The 17,357-nt window shown below is 46.2% G+C and overlaps 1 protein-coding gene across 3 annotated transcripts in view; it reads right to left on the reverse strand.

Moving 5' to 3' along the window:
- SPDL1 (spindle apparatus coiled-coil protein 1) overlaps nt 1–17,357 on the reverse strand; it is a 407,460-nt gene that overhangs the window by 307,374 nt on the left and 82,729 nt on the right. For all 3 annotated transcript variants that reach the window (XM_063928265.1, XM_063928263.1, XM_063928264.1), the window contains exon 2: nt 10,849–11,022. In XM_063928265.1, the coding sequence (XP_063784335.1) occupies nt 10,849–11,010 (162 nt within the window). In that variant the 5' untranslated portion in view covers nt 11,011–11,022. The remainder of the gene's footprint in view (nt 1–10,848; nt 11,023–17,357) is intronic.

A 17,357-nucleotide genomic window follows, 5' to 3' on the forward strand; every position in this document is an offset into this window, starting at 1 on the left:
GGAAGACATTCCACATTACGTTTGGAGTCAGCGTCAGCAATCCACTGACGCAACCATATGGCTCTGCGCGCAGACACAGCCATAGCATTATTATTGTCAATCTCTTTAAGGGAGTAACAGAGGATCCTAACCGTGTCCTGAATGTGTTTAAGGAAAGTTACAGTAGTAACTAAGGTCATATCACCCGAAAGACCTACCTGAATTTGAGTAGCCCAGGAATGAATGGCATGCGTCATCCAGCAACCTGCAATGACCGGAATTTGAGCAACACCTGCAGCAGTGTATATAGATTTCAGAGGGGTCTCAGTTTTCCTATCTGCCGGGTCTTTTACCGTAAAGGAGCCCGGAGCAGGAAGTACCGCCTTTTTAGAAAGGAGAGAGACAGACGTCTACTGCTGGAAATTCTTCCCAGAAATTCCTGCCTTCATGGGCAAAGTGGAATGTATGCAAAAACCGTTTGGACACCTGATATTTTTTCTCTGGATTTTTCCAGGCAATTTTAAATAAATCATCAAACTCCTTGGAGTCAGGAAATGTGACTGTCAGTTTGTCTTGTAGGAGGAAAAATTACTTCTGATCCTCCAGGAAAAGCTTTAATATGTCCCGAAAAGTCAATATGAGGGGTTCAACAGCTTGTGTAGGGGTGGAGCCCCCCTTAAGGGGTCCACATCATCCTGTATATCATCATCAGTATCTGATAGAAGTGCAGGTAAAGCACGTTTTTGTGCACCTGTAGTGGGCAGAGGGGGATGTTTAGAAGCTAGATTTGCCACTGCTTGTTGCAGTTCCTGAGTTTTATTGGCAGGAGGGCTCTGTACTCACACCCACATGGTTATCAGCATTTTGTGATGACCGACTACACTGCTCACATGATATTGAGCCAGTGAGCTAGGGGAAAATCTAGCATTACACATACTGTATAACTTCTGTTTTACCACTGTGAAGAAGAAAACAAGATTTATGGTAAGAACTTACAGATGTTAAATATCCTTCTGCGAGGTACACTGGGCTCCACAAGGAAATACATCGGAATGTAGAGTAGGATCTTGATTCGAGGTACCAAATAGGCTCAAAGCTTTAGACTGTTTCCAAGATGCACAGTGCCGCCTCCTCTATAACCCCGCCTCCATGCCAGTGAGCTCAGTTTAGTTAACCAGCCCAATGCAGTAGCAGTTACCAGAGACGACAACCGCTCGTAGCCAATTACACCACACACAGGAGGAGAGGGTGTCAGCGGCTGTGTCAATACCAACCCAAAAAAGCTAAGTGCGTAAGGGTGAGCGCCTTGTGGAGCCCAGTGTACCTCGCAGAAAGAGATTTAACAACGGTAAGTTACCATAAATCTCGTTTTATGCTGCGGGGTTTACTGGGCTCCACAAGGAAATACATCAGGGATGTCCCAAAGCAGTTCCTAACGGGAGGGGACGCACTGTAGCGGGCACAAGAACCCGGCGTCTAAAGGAAGCATCCAGGGAAGCGGCAGTATCAAAGGCATAGAACCTAATAAACGTGTTCCCTGAGGACCACGTAGCCACCTTAACAATTGTTCAAGGGTCGCACCACGGTCGGCTGCCCAAGAAGGTCCAACCGACCGAGTAGAATGGGCTTTGATGGTAGCAGGAACCGGACGACCAGCCTGTACATAAGCATGTGCAATCACCATTCTAATCCATCTGGCCAACGCCTGCTTAGAAGCAGGCCAGCCACGTTTGTGAAAACCAAACACAAAAAAGAGTCGGATTTCCTAATGGATGAAGATCTCTTCACATAGATACTGAGAGCCCGTACCACATCCAAAGACCGCTCTTTGGAAGACAACTCAGGAGAATTAAAGGCCTCCCCATCTGAAATATCAGCGTCAGAAGGGTCAGTATAAGCACCGTCCTCCTCGGAAGACGTGTCAGTTAAGGCCGCGGATCGGGAGGAGGTAATGACCCTTTTAGAAGACGACTTAGACTTATGTGGGCGAGAGTGACCCTTAGATTTGGACATGGATCGGTTCAAATGCTGTAACTGAGTGGAAAGCTGATCCACCCATGGCGGGTTCACAGCGGGGACCATAATCTGTGGTAGCGGCACAGGTGATCCCACAGGGGGCGTCAATTTAGTTACAAGTCAATATAATAACCATGGCGTTTGAGCCCTTTCAAGTGTAAATAGGATGCATTTTGTATTTTAAAGTGCATAAAGACCCCCAAGATCTAATTTTAGAAGGCAATTCAACCGGGGGACTGCTTAATCAATAAACAGTCACCTATCTCTTTAAGTACTAATCTGCAATGTGGATAAATTGTAGTGGTGACCTCACAAGGACCGATGATTATAATATTAGTGGTGCTAAACTCATGGTTCCTAATCCCTAAACCCCTAGACTAAGCTGATAGTTATGGACGCTGCCTATTTACACTTGAAAGGGCTCAAACGCCATGGTTATTATATTGACGCAGCCTCCAGGGTAAGGGATAACACACAGGTTTTTTAATTCTCAAAAAAAACTTTGAATGTATGTTATTATTGCACATGTGTTTTTATTAGTTTTAGTAGGCACACTCCAGCTCTTGTGGAGCGCGATACTGATTTGTGTGCCGGCATGTCATTTTATGGAGTCACTAAAGATATACCTTTTCTGTGTTTTGTTACAGGGCTCCCAGCGCGTTGCCAGGGGAACCAGTCAGCGTGATTACGTCACTTCCGGCCGGGCTGTGAGCCGCGACCGGAAGTGCGGGATGTGCGACGCCTGGGCACTCCGTGGTCCACGCAGCTGGGAGTCGTGATTATGGGGTAAGTGGGCTTTTATGTATGGTATATATACAATTGATTTTGCACTTGCACTTTGTCTGAGGAAGGGGATGCGTCCCCGAAACATCACCTGTCATTTTCAATAAATACTTCACGGAGTGAAGCTCGTTTCACATCTTTTCAAGTCTGTGAGTGCCACCTGTTTTTCTTCGCTATATATATATATATATATATATATATATATATATAGACGTTATGGTAAGAACTTACCGTTGATAACGTGATTTCTCTTATGTCCACAGGATAGCATTGGGATATGCCGAAGCGACAGCAGAAATGGCACCAAACGGTCACGAGCTTTCTGGCCTCCCAGGATGCATCGGGGCTTCACCATATAATCCCGCCAACTGACTCAGTCAAATCAGTTCTTTCCACAGCAATTAGGCAGGAGCATCAGGTAGAAACCTATTCAGGCGATAAGAACACACATGCACACCCTTCCATGCATGAGGGAAGAGGTTTAGTGATTGTAAAGATCCTCAAATTAGGTGCGTCAGGGTGGGATCCCTGTGGATACCTGTGAACATAAGAGAAATCACGTTATCAACGGTAAGTTCTTACCATAACGTCTATTTCTCTGGCTGGGTCCACAGGTTATCCACAGGATAACATTGGGATTCCCAAAGCCAGTTTTAGTGGTGGGGACGCTCCTGATTACACAGGAGAACCTTTCGCCCGAATTCTGCGTCATAAGAGGCAAAAGTATCCAAGGCATAATGTATGATGGTGTTTATGGAAGACCATGTGGCTGCCTTACAAATCTGTTCTGCCGAAGCACCATGTTGTGCTGCCCATGAAGGACCTACCTTACGTGTAGAGTGAGCAGAGACATTAGCTGGAGTAGGGAGATCTGCACGAGAATAAGCTTCTGATATTACCATTCGGAGCCATCTTGTCAGCGTCTGTTTACTAGCAGGCCATCCTCTTCTATGAAATCCGTAGAGGATGAAGAGAGAATCTGTTTTTCTGATGGCACTAGTACGATCTATGTAGATTCTTAATGCTCAGACTACGTCCAGCGACGCTTCTCCCGCAGACAGTCCCGATACCTGAAAAGCTGGGACTAAAATCTCTTCATTAAGGTGAAACTTTGAAACCACCTTCGAAAGATAAAGCAGTTCTCAGAACTAGATCTGGTTATCTGGAAAAAAAACTTAGGAAAGGAGACTTACACGACAGTGCTCCTAAATCTGATACTCTTCTAGCTGAGGCCATTGCCAGTAGAAAGAGTACGTTAACCATTTAAGATCTGCTCTCTTAAGTGGTTCAAACGGAGGTCCCTGACGGAATGTAAGAACTAGATTCAAATCCCAGGGACCTGCAGGAGGAACAAATGGAGGTTGAATGTGTACAACTTCCTGGAAGAAAGTACGCACATCCTGTAAATCAGCAATCTTTCGCTGAAATCACATAGTTAATGCTGATACTTGAACTCTCAAGGAAACTACTTTCAAACCCTTATCCAATCCTGCTTGAAGAAAATCCAAAATCCTGGATACCTTAAAAGATCTTGGATTCAAACTTTTTTCACTACACCAATGAATATAGGCTTGCCATATTCGATGATAAATATAAGCTGAAGAAGGCTTTCTTGCTCTAAGCATAGTTTGAATTACTTGTTGTGAAAATCCTCTAGCATCTAAAATAGAGTTTTCAACAGCCACACCGTCAAAGACAGACGATCCAGATGGCTGTGACAACAAGGACCCTGCATTAGCAGATCTGGACGTTGAGGGAGCAGAATTGGTGCTTCCACGGACATCCTTAGTAGATCTGTGTACCAATGCCTTCTCGGCCAAGCTGGAGCTATTAGGATTATGTCTCCTTTTGCTTGCTTTATTTTCCTCACTACTCTGGATAAGAGAGAGATTGGAGGGAACAGATATGCCAGATGAAATTTCCATTTTACTGACAGTGCGTCTACAAGGACCGCTCCGGGATCCTTTGTTCTTGATCCGTACCTCCGAACTTTGTTGTTTAGACAAGACGCCATGAGGTCTATGTCTGGTAGACCCCATCTGTTCACTATTGTCTGAAACACTTCTGGGTGTAATGCCCATTCGGTTTCCTGAATGGTGTGTCGACTGAGAAAATCCACTTCCCAGTTCAGTACACCTGGAACAAACACGCTGCAAGATGGAGTTCTGCCCACCTTAGTATGGGAGTTACTTCCTCCATCAATCTTTTGCTGTGAGTTCCTCCCTGATGATTGAGGTACGCTACTGCTGTTGCATTGTCTGAGCGAATCTGGACTGGTTTTCCTTGCGGACTGTCCTTTGCCTGAACTAGAGCCATATAAATGGCCCTTATTTCCAACAGATTTATTGGCAGGCGACTTTCCTTTATGGACCATTTTCCCTGGAACTAAAGGCTTTCGAGTACCGCTCTCTAGCCTTGAAGACTGGCATCTGTTGTCAGGACTTGCCATTTATTTATCCAAAAGGGTCTCCCCTTGTTTAAATGGTCTGTCTGTAGCCACCACGCTAGAGACCTTTTTACTTTTACTGGAAACTTTATTATGTTTTTTTATTGCGTGATGATTTCCGTTCCATTTGGTCAGAATAAGGTGCTGTAGCGGTCTGGAGTGGAATTGCGCATATTCCACCATGTCGAAGGTTGATACCATCAGATCCAACAGTCGCATTGCTGCATGGACTGACATTGTCTGAGTGTGCAACGCCTCCTGAGTCATGACCTGCACCGTGACTATCTTTCTGTAGACCTGAATCCAATATGGCCCCCAAATGAACCATCCGCTGTGACGGATTCAGAGCCGACTTTTCCCAATTTATGAGCCACCCGTGTCTTTGTAAACAAACTACTGTCTGTTGAAGATGGCTCAAAAGTAACTCCTGAGCATGTGCTAGGATTAACAGGTCGTCGAGGTATGGAAATATTCTTAACCCCTGCTTGTGGAGATAAGCTGCCATAACCACCATAATTTTGGTAAACACCCTGGGTGCTGTTGCTAGCCTGAAGGGCAAGGCTTGGAACTGAAAATGTTCCTGGAGGATGGCAAACCTGAGGTAACATTGATGAGACCTTGCTATAGGCACATGTAGGTAAGCATCCTGTATATCCAGAGATACCATGTAATCTCCTGGTTCCATAGCCAACATTATGGAGCGTAATGTCTCCATGTGGAACCTTGGAATCCAAATGTATTTGTTTAACATTTTGAGATTGAGAATTGGTCGGAATGACCAATTTGGCTTCTGAATCAAAAAGAGATTGGAGTAAAAACCCCTGTCCCCTTTGTGATGGAGGTACTGGGACAATCACACCAGACTGAAGCAATTTCTGAACTGCTTCTTGCAGGGCACTGGCCTTCGACTCTATACAAGACGGGCTGGTGCAAAAAAAATCTTTGAGGAGGCTTTCCCTTCTGAATGGGAACCCATACCCGATAGATACCTCCTTCTGCACCCAAGCATCTGTCGCCGACTGTTGCCATATGTGTGCAAAACGAAGTAGTCGGCCCCCAACCCTGGAATCCTCCAGCGCGGACGCCTGTCTCTTCAGGTCTGATGGTTTTTGTTCAGGCTTGGATGCTGGCTTTCTACTAGCCCATTGCCTCCTACCCCTGGCCGATCTATTGGACTGGGGCTGCTTAGACTCCTCTTTAGCTTTCGCTTTGCCTTGCCATCGAAATGGGCGAAACTTTGAACCCCTAGTCTTAGGGTTATAACTAGCCGGAAATCTGACCTTTTTGGATTCAGCTTCCGATTCTAGAATATCAGTCAATTGTTTCCCAAACAATATATTACCATCGAAAGGTAATGCTTCCAATTCTCTCTTAGATTCAGCATCTGCTTTCCAAGTGCGTAGCCAAACTGCTCTACGAGCGGCTACTGTCAAGGCTGATGCTTTAGAAGCAATCGTGCCCATATCAATTGCTGCTTCTTCCAAATATTGGGCAGCTTGTCTTAAACGGCCTAAATGATACTCCTGCTCCCTATTAAGGGAGGAGAGGCCATTCTCTAGTTCCTCCATCCATTCTACCATTGCCTTTGCCATCCAGGCTGAAGCCATAGCAAGCCTTACCACTGCTCCCGAGAGAGAAAATATACTTTTCAAGAAGCTATCTACCCTACTGTCTGTGACATAATTTAGTGAGGTAGATGACAATGGTAAAGCAGATTTATGAACGAGTCGCAGTACAAGTGCATCTACTTTTGGAGGAACGTCTCTTTTTGAACAATCCGCAGCAGGAAATGGATAATAAGAATCCCTTTTTTCGGAATCTTATATTTTTTACTGGGCGTCGCCCAGGATTCTTCCATCATTTCTGACAGATCCTCTGACGCTAGGAATTCAGTCTTAACTGTTTTTGTTCGTTTAAACACAGGTGCTTTAGATTTTGACACTGTTTTGGCTGTTTCCTCCAAAGAGAGAATAGCCTTCATTGCATCAATAAGTTCAGCTACATCCTCTGAGCCGAAACTCTGCGATTGATCATCATACGGAGTATTTGAATATACTGTATCATCATCTGTTATATCATCTTGTGTAGTCTGCAACATAGACGTATCTGTCTTAGTCTTACCTGTACCTTGGTTACTTGTAGAGGCTACTGGAACCAAACCATAGGAAGGGAGCTGCATGTATGGGTTAATAGTGTAACCTACTACCTGGGGTGGCGCTGCCGGAGTTAATCTGTCCGCCATTGAAGACAAAGTCTGTGCAAACATACTCCATGGTGGTTCTGCTGGTTGTTGAACCAATTGCTTTTTTTTTTTACTTTGCTGAAAAGCAAAACAGTTCGCACATAACCCCTCATAAGTGACCAACTGGCCTATACCAATTAACCCTGTTTTACAAGATAAACATGTTAGGGATTTAGGAGTGCCTGATAAATTCTCCTCGTCACTTTAGCCGCTCACAGAGATGGTAATATTCTGTTTATGACTACACAATTTGTGACTGAAAATCAACTATATTTAGATATATAGAAGTGAGATCAATCTGACCACAACCGTGCACCTGAATTGAGGTTCAGAACAGGACTGACAACATAAAAAAGTCAAACAAAAATTATAAAGCACCTGCGCCAAAGACCAGTTAAGATAACACAAATAATAATTTATGTAGCACAAAAAAAAAAAAAATCTGCATAAGTGTGTGCTCGCTTGATTGCAGTCCCTGGTGAACTGCTCATACATAAATTCCTTCTTAATTGCATTCACTTCACAAGCACGCATAAAAAAGAAATCCTAACTTTAATAAAATTTGTTCCCGCATGCATGTAAAGGTATCTTTTAGTTCTAAATCACATCTCCACTGTTTCCCTAACCGTCAGATAAATAACTTACATTGGATTTCTTGCCCGCGTGTACATAAGGTATCTTTACACTCCCGATTCTTCAAAAAAGATTCTTTTAATACATCCACTCGAATAAAAACTAAGATGAGTGAAACGGAGGTGACGTTCTTGGACCTCGTGACTTGGAGAAGAAACACCAGTTAACCCCGGGAATGCTGGAGTCAAAGCAACAATTCCTATTCTTACATTCCGCTGCACTCTGGAGGAGGGGCATAGAGGGAGGAGCCAGTGCACACCCATTCTAAAGTTTCTTTATAGTGCCCATGTCTACTGCGGAGCCCGTCTATTCCCCATGGTCCTTACGGAGTCCCCAGCATCCTCTAGGACGTCAGAGAAACAGGTATAATAAACATACAATACAGCCTGAAATACAATACAAGCCTGCCCTATTACATGTGAGAGGAGACACAGGAGAGAGGACACCAGCGCACCCAACGCTGCACAGCCCCAGTGAGGCTGTCAGCGTTTCACATATACATATTAACAGTGAGACTGTCTAATGAAAAATCCCTCAGAGGGATGATATTTGTGCACAATATAGCGGGCTCTCCCCCTCTACACCCGGCACCAGTGATCCAGTGTGTGACAGTTATGGAGGAGCTGTGTGAGGCTGCTGCTGCTTACGTAGAGGAAGGCGACAAAAAGGCGCTGAGCCTGCTTTGGTGTAGCTCCGCCCCCCACTATGGAGCCGGAGCTACAGTGTAATCATTATACTGGCCATGTCACCTAAGTCTTTGTAGCCTTGTTACAAGGCCAGCCTCACACAGGGGCCAAAGCGTGTGTGTGTGTCCTCAGCAGGGATCCGTACGCCTCATCCGCGCTTCTGCCGCACCATGAACCGGGAGACCCCCCTAGCGGTGTCCCCGGCGTGTACTCACCACCGATGATCACCTTCAGGCAGCGTTAGGAGTGTGCGGCATGCTGCGGCAGCCATAACGCCATGCCCCGCTGAACCAAACAGCCCCTCAGGACGGTGGTACTGCAGCGGGGAAGTGGCTCTGCATCTCAAGCGGCCGGTGACCGCACCCCCCCCCCCCCCCCCAACCCCCATGGTGCAGGTATACTGTTGCCCAAACAGCATACCGAAAGAAATCAAAGCTTAAAAGAAATTGAAGCATTAAAAAAAAAAAAAAAACTCTGGAGCTTGCTATGTGCGCATTCTCTCCTGAGGGAAGTTTTTTCTAAACTAACCTGTAGGAGGCATAGAGACAGCACACCCAGTTGAAGAAATTTAAAGTGCACTGGCTCCTTTGGACCAGTCTATACCCCATTGTACTAATCTGTCCCCAATATCCACTATGGATGCTAGAGAAAATATATATAAAATTTTAAATGAAGCTACAACTTGCGTGCAATATTTGTCAATATAAATATAAATGTCCTTGAGCTGTTCTGAGAATTTATAATTAGGCTTGATACTTACGGCACGAGGTAAAGAGCTTGTAGCCTCTGACTTTTACGCACGGCGCTACTTAACAACATGCCCCTTTCCTTGCGCGTTAACACACAGATTCCAGGATAAGTGCCTAAAGTTAACACGTTGAATCCGGCCCATAGAAAACTAGTTATTATTTGCAGTGGTTTATTAAATTGTGAGTTAATTATATTTGCTTCAGGATCCAGATTGAAAGTCGACAGTAACTAGGTTGACAATGTCTAAGTCGACCACTATTGGTCGACAGGGTCTTTAGGTCGACATGTTCTAGGTCGACAGGACAAAAGGTCGACATGAGTTTTTCACAATTTTTTTCTTTTTTTGAACCTTTTCATACTTAACGATCCACGCGGACTACGATTGGAACGGTAATCTGTGCCGAGCGAAGCGAAAGCACCAAGCCCGAAACATGGCGAGCGAAGCGAGCCACGTGAGGGGACGCGGTGCACTAATTGGGGTTCCCGGTCACTCTACGAAGAAAACAACACCAAAATAACATTAAAAACTCACGTCGACCTTTTGACCTGTCGACCTAGAACATGTCGACTTAAAGACCCTGTCGACCAATAGTGGTGGACCTAGACATTGTCGACCTAGTTACTGTCGACTTTCAATACCACACCCATTTGCTTTAAAACTGCATATAAAAATTTTAGTGGTAAATCAGAAAGAAATGGCACATCCTTACCAAGGATAACCGTAAGAAGATTACCTGCACGTAGTGTTCCCTCTAGAAATGAGATGGGGCAGGACGCCGGACTCCGGGAGCATAATTGCACGCGCGCGGCGCCCGAAACGGGGAGTGGCCATGTAAATTAGGGGGCGTGGCCACGCTAATGTCATTTTAGTGGGCGGTGCGGTCCACAGATGTTGCTGTAGGGGGCGTCCGTGGCCGGCGGCATCACTGTTGGGGGCGTTTCCAGCACCTCCGTCTGTGTTGGGCTTCCCCCAGCTCTCCACCATAGCGTGAATGGTTACGCTGGGAGGGCAGGAAACGGGCGGCTGTTCTAGCAGGGCGCCGCAAAAGGGGCAGGGCGGGTTTAGCCTTTTAAAAAACGGGCAGGGCGCGGCGTCCTGCTAAACCAGCCTAGAGTGAACACTATGCACAGGTGTTTCCTTGCTAAAACAGAACAATGTAGTGTTCAATTCAGTGTTCTAGATTATATCTTACTACTAAGCAGGGCTTTATTCCCCCTTTATGCAGGGAATACATCATCATCAACCGTTGGACAGTAACATTCAACACAAATGAGACCAATAAAATAGCTACAGTTTTCGTTACATCGTTTACCTCAATAGTACCAGTCATCTCATTGCGCTGCTCCTCCAACTGATTTTGGAGGTCACTTTGACTTTCCAACAGCTGAAGTCCATATTGTGCAGCCTGAGCCCGCAGTTCTTCTGCCTCCTTTAGTTTACGCTGAAGTCTTAATATAACATCTGTTTGGTCCATTGTGTCAGATCCCTAATGTAAAAAAAAAAAAAAGAACTATTAAAAAAAAAAAAAAAAAGTAGTATTTTAATACTTAAACAACAATTTAATGGTAAAATGAATACACAAAATTAATTTATCCATTTCAATTAAAAACAAAAAACTTTCAATATTAGTTAAAATATAAACAGAAGTACAATAACAATCCTCAGTAATCCTATTAATTGAGTTGCATGGAAGTTTGTTTTGTGGATGGATTTTTGGAATGCGAATGATCTGTAGACAAAAAAAAAAAATAAGAATTTACTTACCGATAATAAGATTTTACTTACCGATAAATCTATTTCTCGTAGTCCGTAGTGGATGCTGGGACTCCGTAAGGACCATGGGGAATAGCGGCTCCGCAGGAGACAGGGCACAAAATAAAAGCTTGAGATATCAGGTGGTGTGCACTGGCTCCTCCCCCTATGACCCTCCTCCAAGCCAGTTAGGATACTGTGCCCGGACGAGCGTACATAATAAGGAAGGATATTGAATCCCGGGTAAGACTCATACGAGCCACACCAATCACACCGTACAACTCGTGATCTGAACCCAGTTAACAGTATGATAAATTTAAAGGAGCCTCTGAAAAGATGGCTCAACAATAATAACCCGAATTTTTTGTAACAATAACTATATACAAGTATTGCAGACAATCCGCACTAGGGATGGGCGTCCAGCATCCACTACGGACTACGAGAAATAGATTTATCGGTAAGTAAAATCTTATTTTCTCTAACGTCCTAAGTGGATGCTGGGACTCCGTAAGGACCATGGGGATTATACCAAAGCTCCCAAACGGGCGGGAGAGTGCGGATGACTCTGCAGCACCGAATGAGAGAACTCCAGGTCCTCCTTAGCCAGGGTATCAAATTTGTAGAATTTAGCAAACGTGTTTGCCCCTGACCAAGTAGCTGCTCGGCAAAGTTGTAAAGCCGAGACCCCTCGGGCAGCCGCCCAAGATGAGCCCACTTTCCTTGTGGAATGGGCTTTTACTGATTTTGGCTGTGGCAATCCTGCCACGGAATGTGCAAGCTGAATTGTACTACAAATCCAACGAGCAATCGTCTGCTTTGAAGCAGGAGCACCCAGCTTGTTGGGTGCATACAGGATAAACAGCGAGTCAGTTTTCCTGACTCCAGCCGTCCTGGAAACATATATTTTCAAGGCCCTGACAACGTCCAGCAACTTAGAGTCCTCTAAGTCCCTAGTAGCCGCAGGTACCACAATAGGTTGGTTCATGTGAAATGCAGAAACCACCTTAGGTAGAAATTGAGGACGAGTCCTCAATTCCGCCCTGTCAGAATGAAAATTTAGGTAAGGGCTTTTACATGATAAAGCCGCCAATTCTGACACACGCCTAGCTGAAGCCAAGGCCAACAGCATCGACACCTTCCACGTGAGATATTTTAAATCTACCGTAGACCATGGTTCAAACCAGTGTGATTTTAGAAATCTCAACACAACATTGAGATCCCAAGGTGCCATGGAAGAATATCGACAGGGCCGAAATTTGAACCTTAATGGACCCTAATTTTAGGCCCATAGACAGTCCTGTTTGCAGGAAATGCAAGAAACGACCCAGTTGAAATTCCTGTGTAGGGGCCTTCTTGGCCTCACACCACGCAACATATTTACGCCAAATGCGGTGATAATGTTTTGCGGTAACTTCCTTTCTGGCTTTTACCAGAGTAGGGATGACTTCTTCTGGAATGCCCTTGTCCTTCAGGATCCGGCGTTCAACCGCCATGCCGTCAAACGCAGCCGCGGTAAGTCTTGGAACAGACAAGGCCCCTGCAGTAGCAGGTCCTGTCTTAGAGGTAGAGGCCACGGTTCGTCCGTGAGCATCTCTTGAAGTTCCGGGTACCAAGACCTTCTTGGCCAATCCGGAACCACGAGTATAGTTCTTACTCCTCTCCTTCTTATAATTCTCAATACTTTCGGTATGATGGGCAGAGGAGGGAATACATACACTGACTGGTACACCCACGGCGTTACCAGAGCGTCCACTGCTATTGCCTGAGGGTCCCTTGACCTGGCGCAATATCTGTCCAGTTTTTTGTTTAGACGTGACGCCATCATGTCCACCTTTGGTCTTTCCCAACGGTTTACAATTTGGTGGAAGACTTCTGGGTGAAGTCCCCACTCTCCCGGGTGAAGGTCGTGTCTGCTGAGGAAGTCTGCTTCCCAGTTGTCCACTCCCGGAATGAACACTGCTGACAGTGCTATCACATGATTTTCCGCCCAGCGAAGAATCCTTGCAGTTTCTGCCATTGCCCTCCTGCTTCTCGTGCCGCCCTGTCTGTTTATGTGGGCGACTGACGTGATGTTGTCCGACTGGATCAACACCGCCTGACCCTGAAGCAGAGGTTTTGCTTGAATTAAGGCATTGTAAATGGCCCTTAGTTCTAGAATGTTTATATGAAGAGATGTTTCCATGCTTGACCACAAGCCCTGGAAATTCCTTCCCTGTGTGACTGCTCCCCAGCCTCTCAGGCTGGCATCCGTGGTTACCAGGATCCAATCCTGAATGCCAAATCTGCGGCCCTCTAGTAGATGAGCCCTCTGAAGCCACCACAGGAGAGACACCCTTGTCCTTGGCGACAGGGTTATCCGTTGATGCATCTGAAGATGCGATCCGGACCATTTTCCCAGTAGATCCCACTGAAAAGTTCTTGCATGGAATCTTCCGAATGGAATCGCTTCGTAAGAAGCCACCATTTTTCCCAGGACCCTTGTGCACTGATGCACTGAGACCTGTCCTGGTTTTAGGAGGTTCCTGACTAGCTCGGATAACTCCCTGGCCTTCTCCTCCGGGAGAAACACCTTCTTCTGGACTGTGTCCAGAATCATTCCTAAGAACAGTAGACGTGTCGTTGGAATCAGCTGCGATTTTGGAATATTTAGAATCCATCCGTGCTGACTTAGCACTACCTGAGATAGTGCCACTCCGACTTCTAACTGTTCCTTGGTTCTTGCCCTTATCAGGAGATCGTCCAAGTAAGGGATAATTAAGATGCCTTTTCTTCGTAGAAGAATCATCATTTCGGCCATTACCTTGGTAAAGACCCGAGGCGCCGTGGACAATCCAAACGGCAGCGTCTGAAACTGATAATGACAGTTTTGTACTACAAACCTGAGGTACCCTTGGTGAGAAGGATATATTGGGACGTGGAGATAAGCATCCTTGATGTCCAGCGACACCATATAGTCCCCCTCTTCCAGGTTCGCTATCACCGCTCTGAGTGACTCCATCTTGAATTTGAACCTTTTTATGTAAGTGTTCAAAGATTTTAGATTTAATATTGGTCTCACCGAGCCGTCCGGCTTCGGTACCACAAATAGTGTGGAATAATACCCCTTCCCCTGTTGTAAGAGGGGTACCTTGATTATCACCTGCTGGGAGTACAGCTTGTGAATGGCTTCCAGAACTGCCTCCCTGTCGGAGGGAGACTTTGGTAAAGCAGACTTCAGGAACCGATGAGGAGGAAACGCCTCGAATTCCAGTTTGTACCCCTGTGATACTACCTGTAGAATCCAGGGATCCACTTGCGAGTGAGCCCACTGCGCGTTGAAATTCTTGAGACGGGCCCCCACCGTGTCTGAGTCTGCTTGTAAAGCCCCAGCGTCATGCTGAAGACTTGGCAGAAGCAGGGGAGGGCTTCTGCTCCTGGGAAGCGGCTGCATGGTGCTGCCTTTTTCCTCTTCCTCTGCCCTTGGGCAGAAAAGAGTGACCTTTTGCTCGCTTGTACTTATGGGAACGAAAGGACTGAGTTTGAAAAGACTGTCTTTTTCTGTTGATGTGAAGTAACCTGGGGTAAAAAGGTGGATTTTCCAGCCGTTGCCGTGGCCACCAGGTCTGTTAGACCAGCCCCAAATAACTCCTCCCCCTTATACGGCAATACTTCCATGTGCCGTTTGGAATCTGCGTCCCCTGACCACTGTCTGGTCCATAATGCTCTTCTGGCAGAGATGGACATTGCGCTTACTCTTGATGCCAGGGTACAAATATCCCTCTGCGCATCACGCATATATAGCAATGCATCCTTTAAATGTTCTATAGTTAACAGAATATTGTCCCTATCCAGGGTATCAATATTCTCAGTCAGGGAATCCGCCCATGCGACTCCAGCACTGCACATCCAGGCTGATGCGATTGCTGGTCGCAGTATAACACCAGTATGTGTGTATATACTTTTCAGGATATTTTCCAGCCTCCTATCAGCTGGTTCTTTGAGGGTGGCCGTATCAGGGGACGGTAACGCTACTTGTTTAGATAAACGTGTGAGCGCCTTATCTACCCTAGGGGGTGTTTCCCACCGTGCCCTAACCTCTGGCGGGAAAGGGTATAGTGCTAATAACTTATTAGAAATTAGCTGTTTTTTATCGGGGGAAACCCACGCTTTATCACACACCTCATTTATTTCCTCAGACTCAGGAAAAACTATTGGCAGTTTTTTCACACCCCACATAATACCCGCCTTTGAGGTATTTGTAGTGTCAGAAAGGTTCAATGCCTCTTTCATTGCCGTGATCATGTAACGTGTGGCCCTACTGGACATTACGTTTGTCTCGTCACCGTCGACACTAGATTCAGTATCTGTATCTGGATCCGTGTCGACCCACTGAGGTAGCGGCCGTTTTAGGGCCCCTGAGGGTGTCTGAGACGCCTGAACAGGCACTAATTGATTTGCCGGCTTTCTCATGTCGTCAACAGTTTTTTGTAAATTGCTGACATTATCACTTAATTGCTTAAACACAATCATCCAGTCAGGTGTCGACTCCCTAGGGGGTGACATCACTAACACAGGCAACTGCTCCGCCTCCACCTCATTTTCCTCCTCATACATGTCGACACACGCGTACCGACACACAGCACACACACCGGGAATGCTCTGATAGAGGACAGGACCCTACTTAGCCCTTTGGAGAGACAGAGGGAGAGTCTGCCAGCACACACCCAGCGCTATATATATATATATACAGGGATAACCTTATATAAGTGTTAATCCCTTATAGCTGCTGTTAATCTAGTTATTTGCTGCCAAAATGCCCCCCCTTCTCTTTTTTACCCTGAATCAGATGCAGTACTGCAGGGGAGAATCAGGGAGCCGTCCTTCCAGCGGAGCTGTGAGGGAATAATGGCGCCAGTGTGCTGAGGAGATAGGCCCCGCCCCTTCACGACGTCCTTAACTCCCGCTTTTTTGTGTAAAATGGCAGGGGAAAAAATACATCCATATAGCCCTGGAGCTATATGTGATGTATTCCTTTTGCCAGCTAAGGTATATGTGTGTTATATTGCGTCTCAGGGCGCTCCCCCCCAGCGCCCTGCACCCTCAGTGACCGGAGTGTGAAGTGTGCTGAGAGCAATGGCGCACAGCTGCGGTGCTGTGCGCTACCTTAGTCTTGAAGACAGGATGTCTTCTGCCGCCGCTTTCACCGGACCTTCGTCTCTTCTGGCTCTGTAAGGGGGACGGCGGCGCGGCTCCGGTGACCCATCCAGGCTGAACCTGTGATCGTCCCTCTGGAGCTAACGTCCAGTAGCCTAAGAAGCCCAATCCACTCTGCACTCAGGTGAGTTCGCTTCTTCTCCCCTTAGTCCCACGATGCAGTGAGCCTGTTGCCAGCAGGACTCACTGAAAATAAAAAAAACCTAACTAAACTTTTATTCTAAGCAGCTCTGGAGAGCTACCTAGTTTGCACCCTTCTCGGCCGGGCACAAAAATCTAACTGGCTTGGAGGAGGGTCATAGGGGGAGGAGCCAGTGCACACCACCTGATATCTCAAGCTTTTATTTTGTGCCCTGTCTCCTGCGGAGCCGCTATTCCCCATGGTCCTTACGGAGTCCCAGCATCCACTTAGGACGTTAGAGAAAATTCTATTTCTCGTAGTCCGTAGTGGATGCTGGGAACTCCGTAAGGACCATGGGGAACAGCGGCTCCGCAGGAGACAGGGCACATCTAAAGAAAGCTTTAGGATCACCTGGTGTGCACTGGCTCCTCCCCCTATGACCCTCCTCCAAGCCTCAGTTAGGATACTGTGCCCGGACGAGCGTACACAATAAGGAAGGATTTTGAATCCCGGGTAAGACTCATACCAGCCACACCAATCACACTGTACAACTTGTGATCTGAACCCAGTTAACAGCATGATAATAGAGAAGCCTCTAGAAAAGATGGCTCAATACAACAATAACCCGAATTTTTTTTTTGGTAACAATAATTATGTACCAGTATTGCAGACAATCCGCACTTGGGATGGGCGCCCAGCATCCACTACGGACTACGAGAAATAGAATTATCGGTAAGTAAATTCTTATTTTCTCT

This window comes from Pseudophryne corroboree, chromosome 6 (assembly GCF_028390025.1).
Source record: "Pseudophryne corroboree isolate aPseCor3 chromosome 6, aPseCor3.hap2, whole genome shotgun sequence".
Taxonomy (NCBI): Eukaryota; Metazoa; Chordata; class Amphibia; order Anura; family Myobatrachidae; genus Pseudophryne; species Pseudophryne corroboree.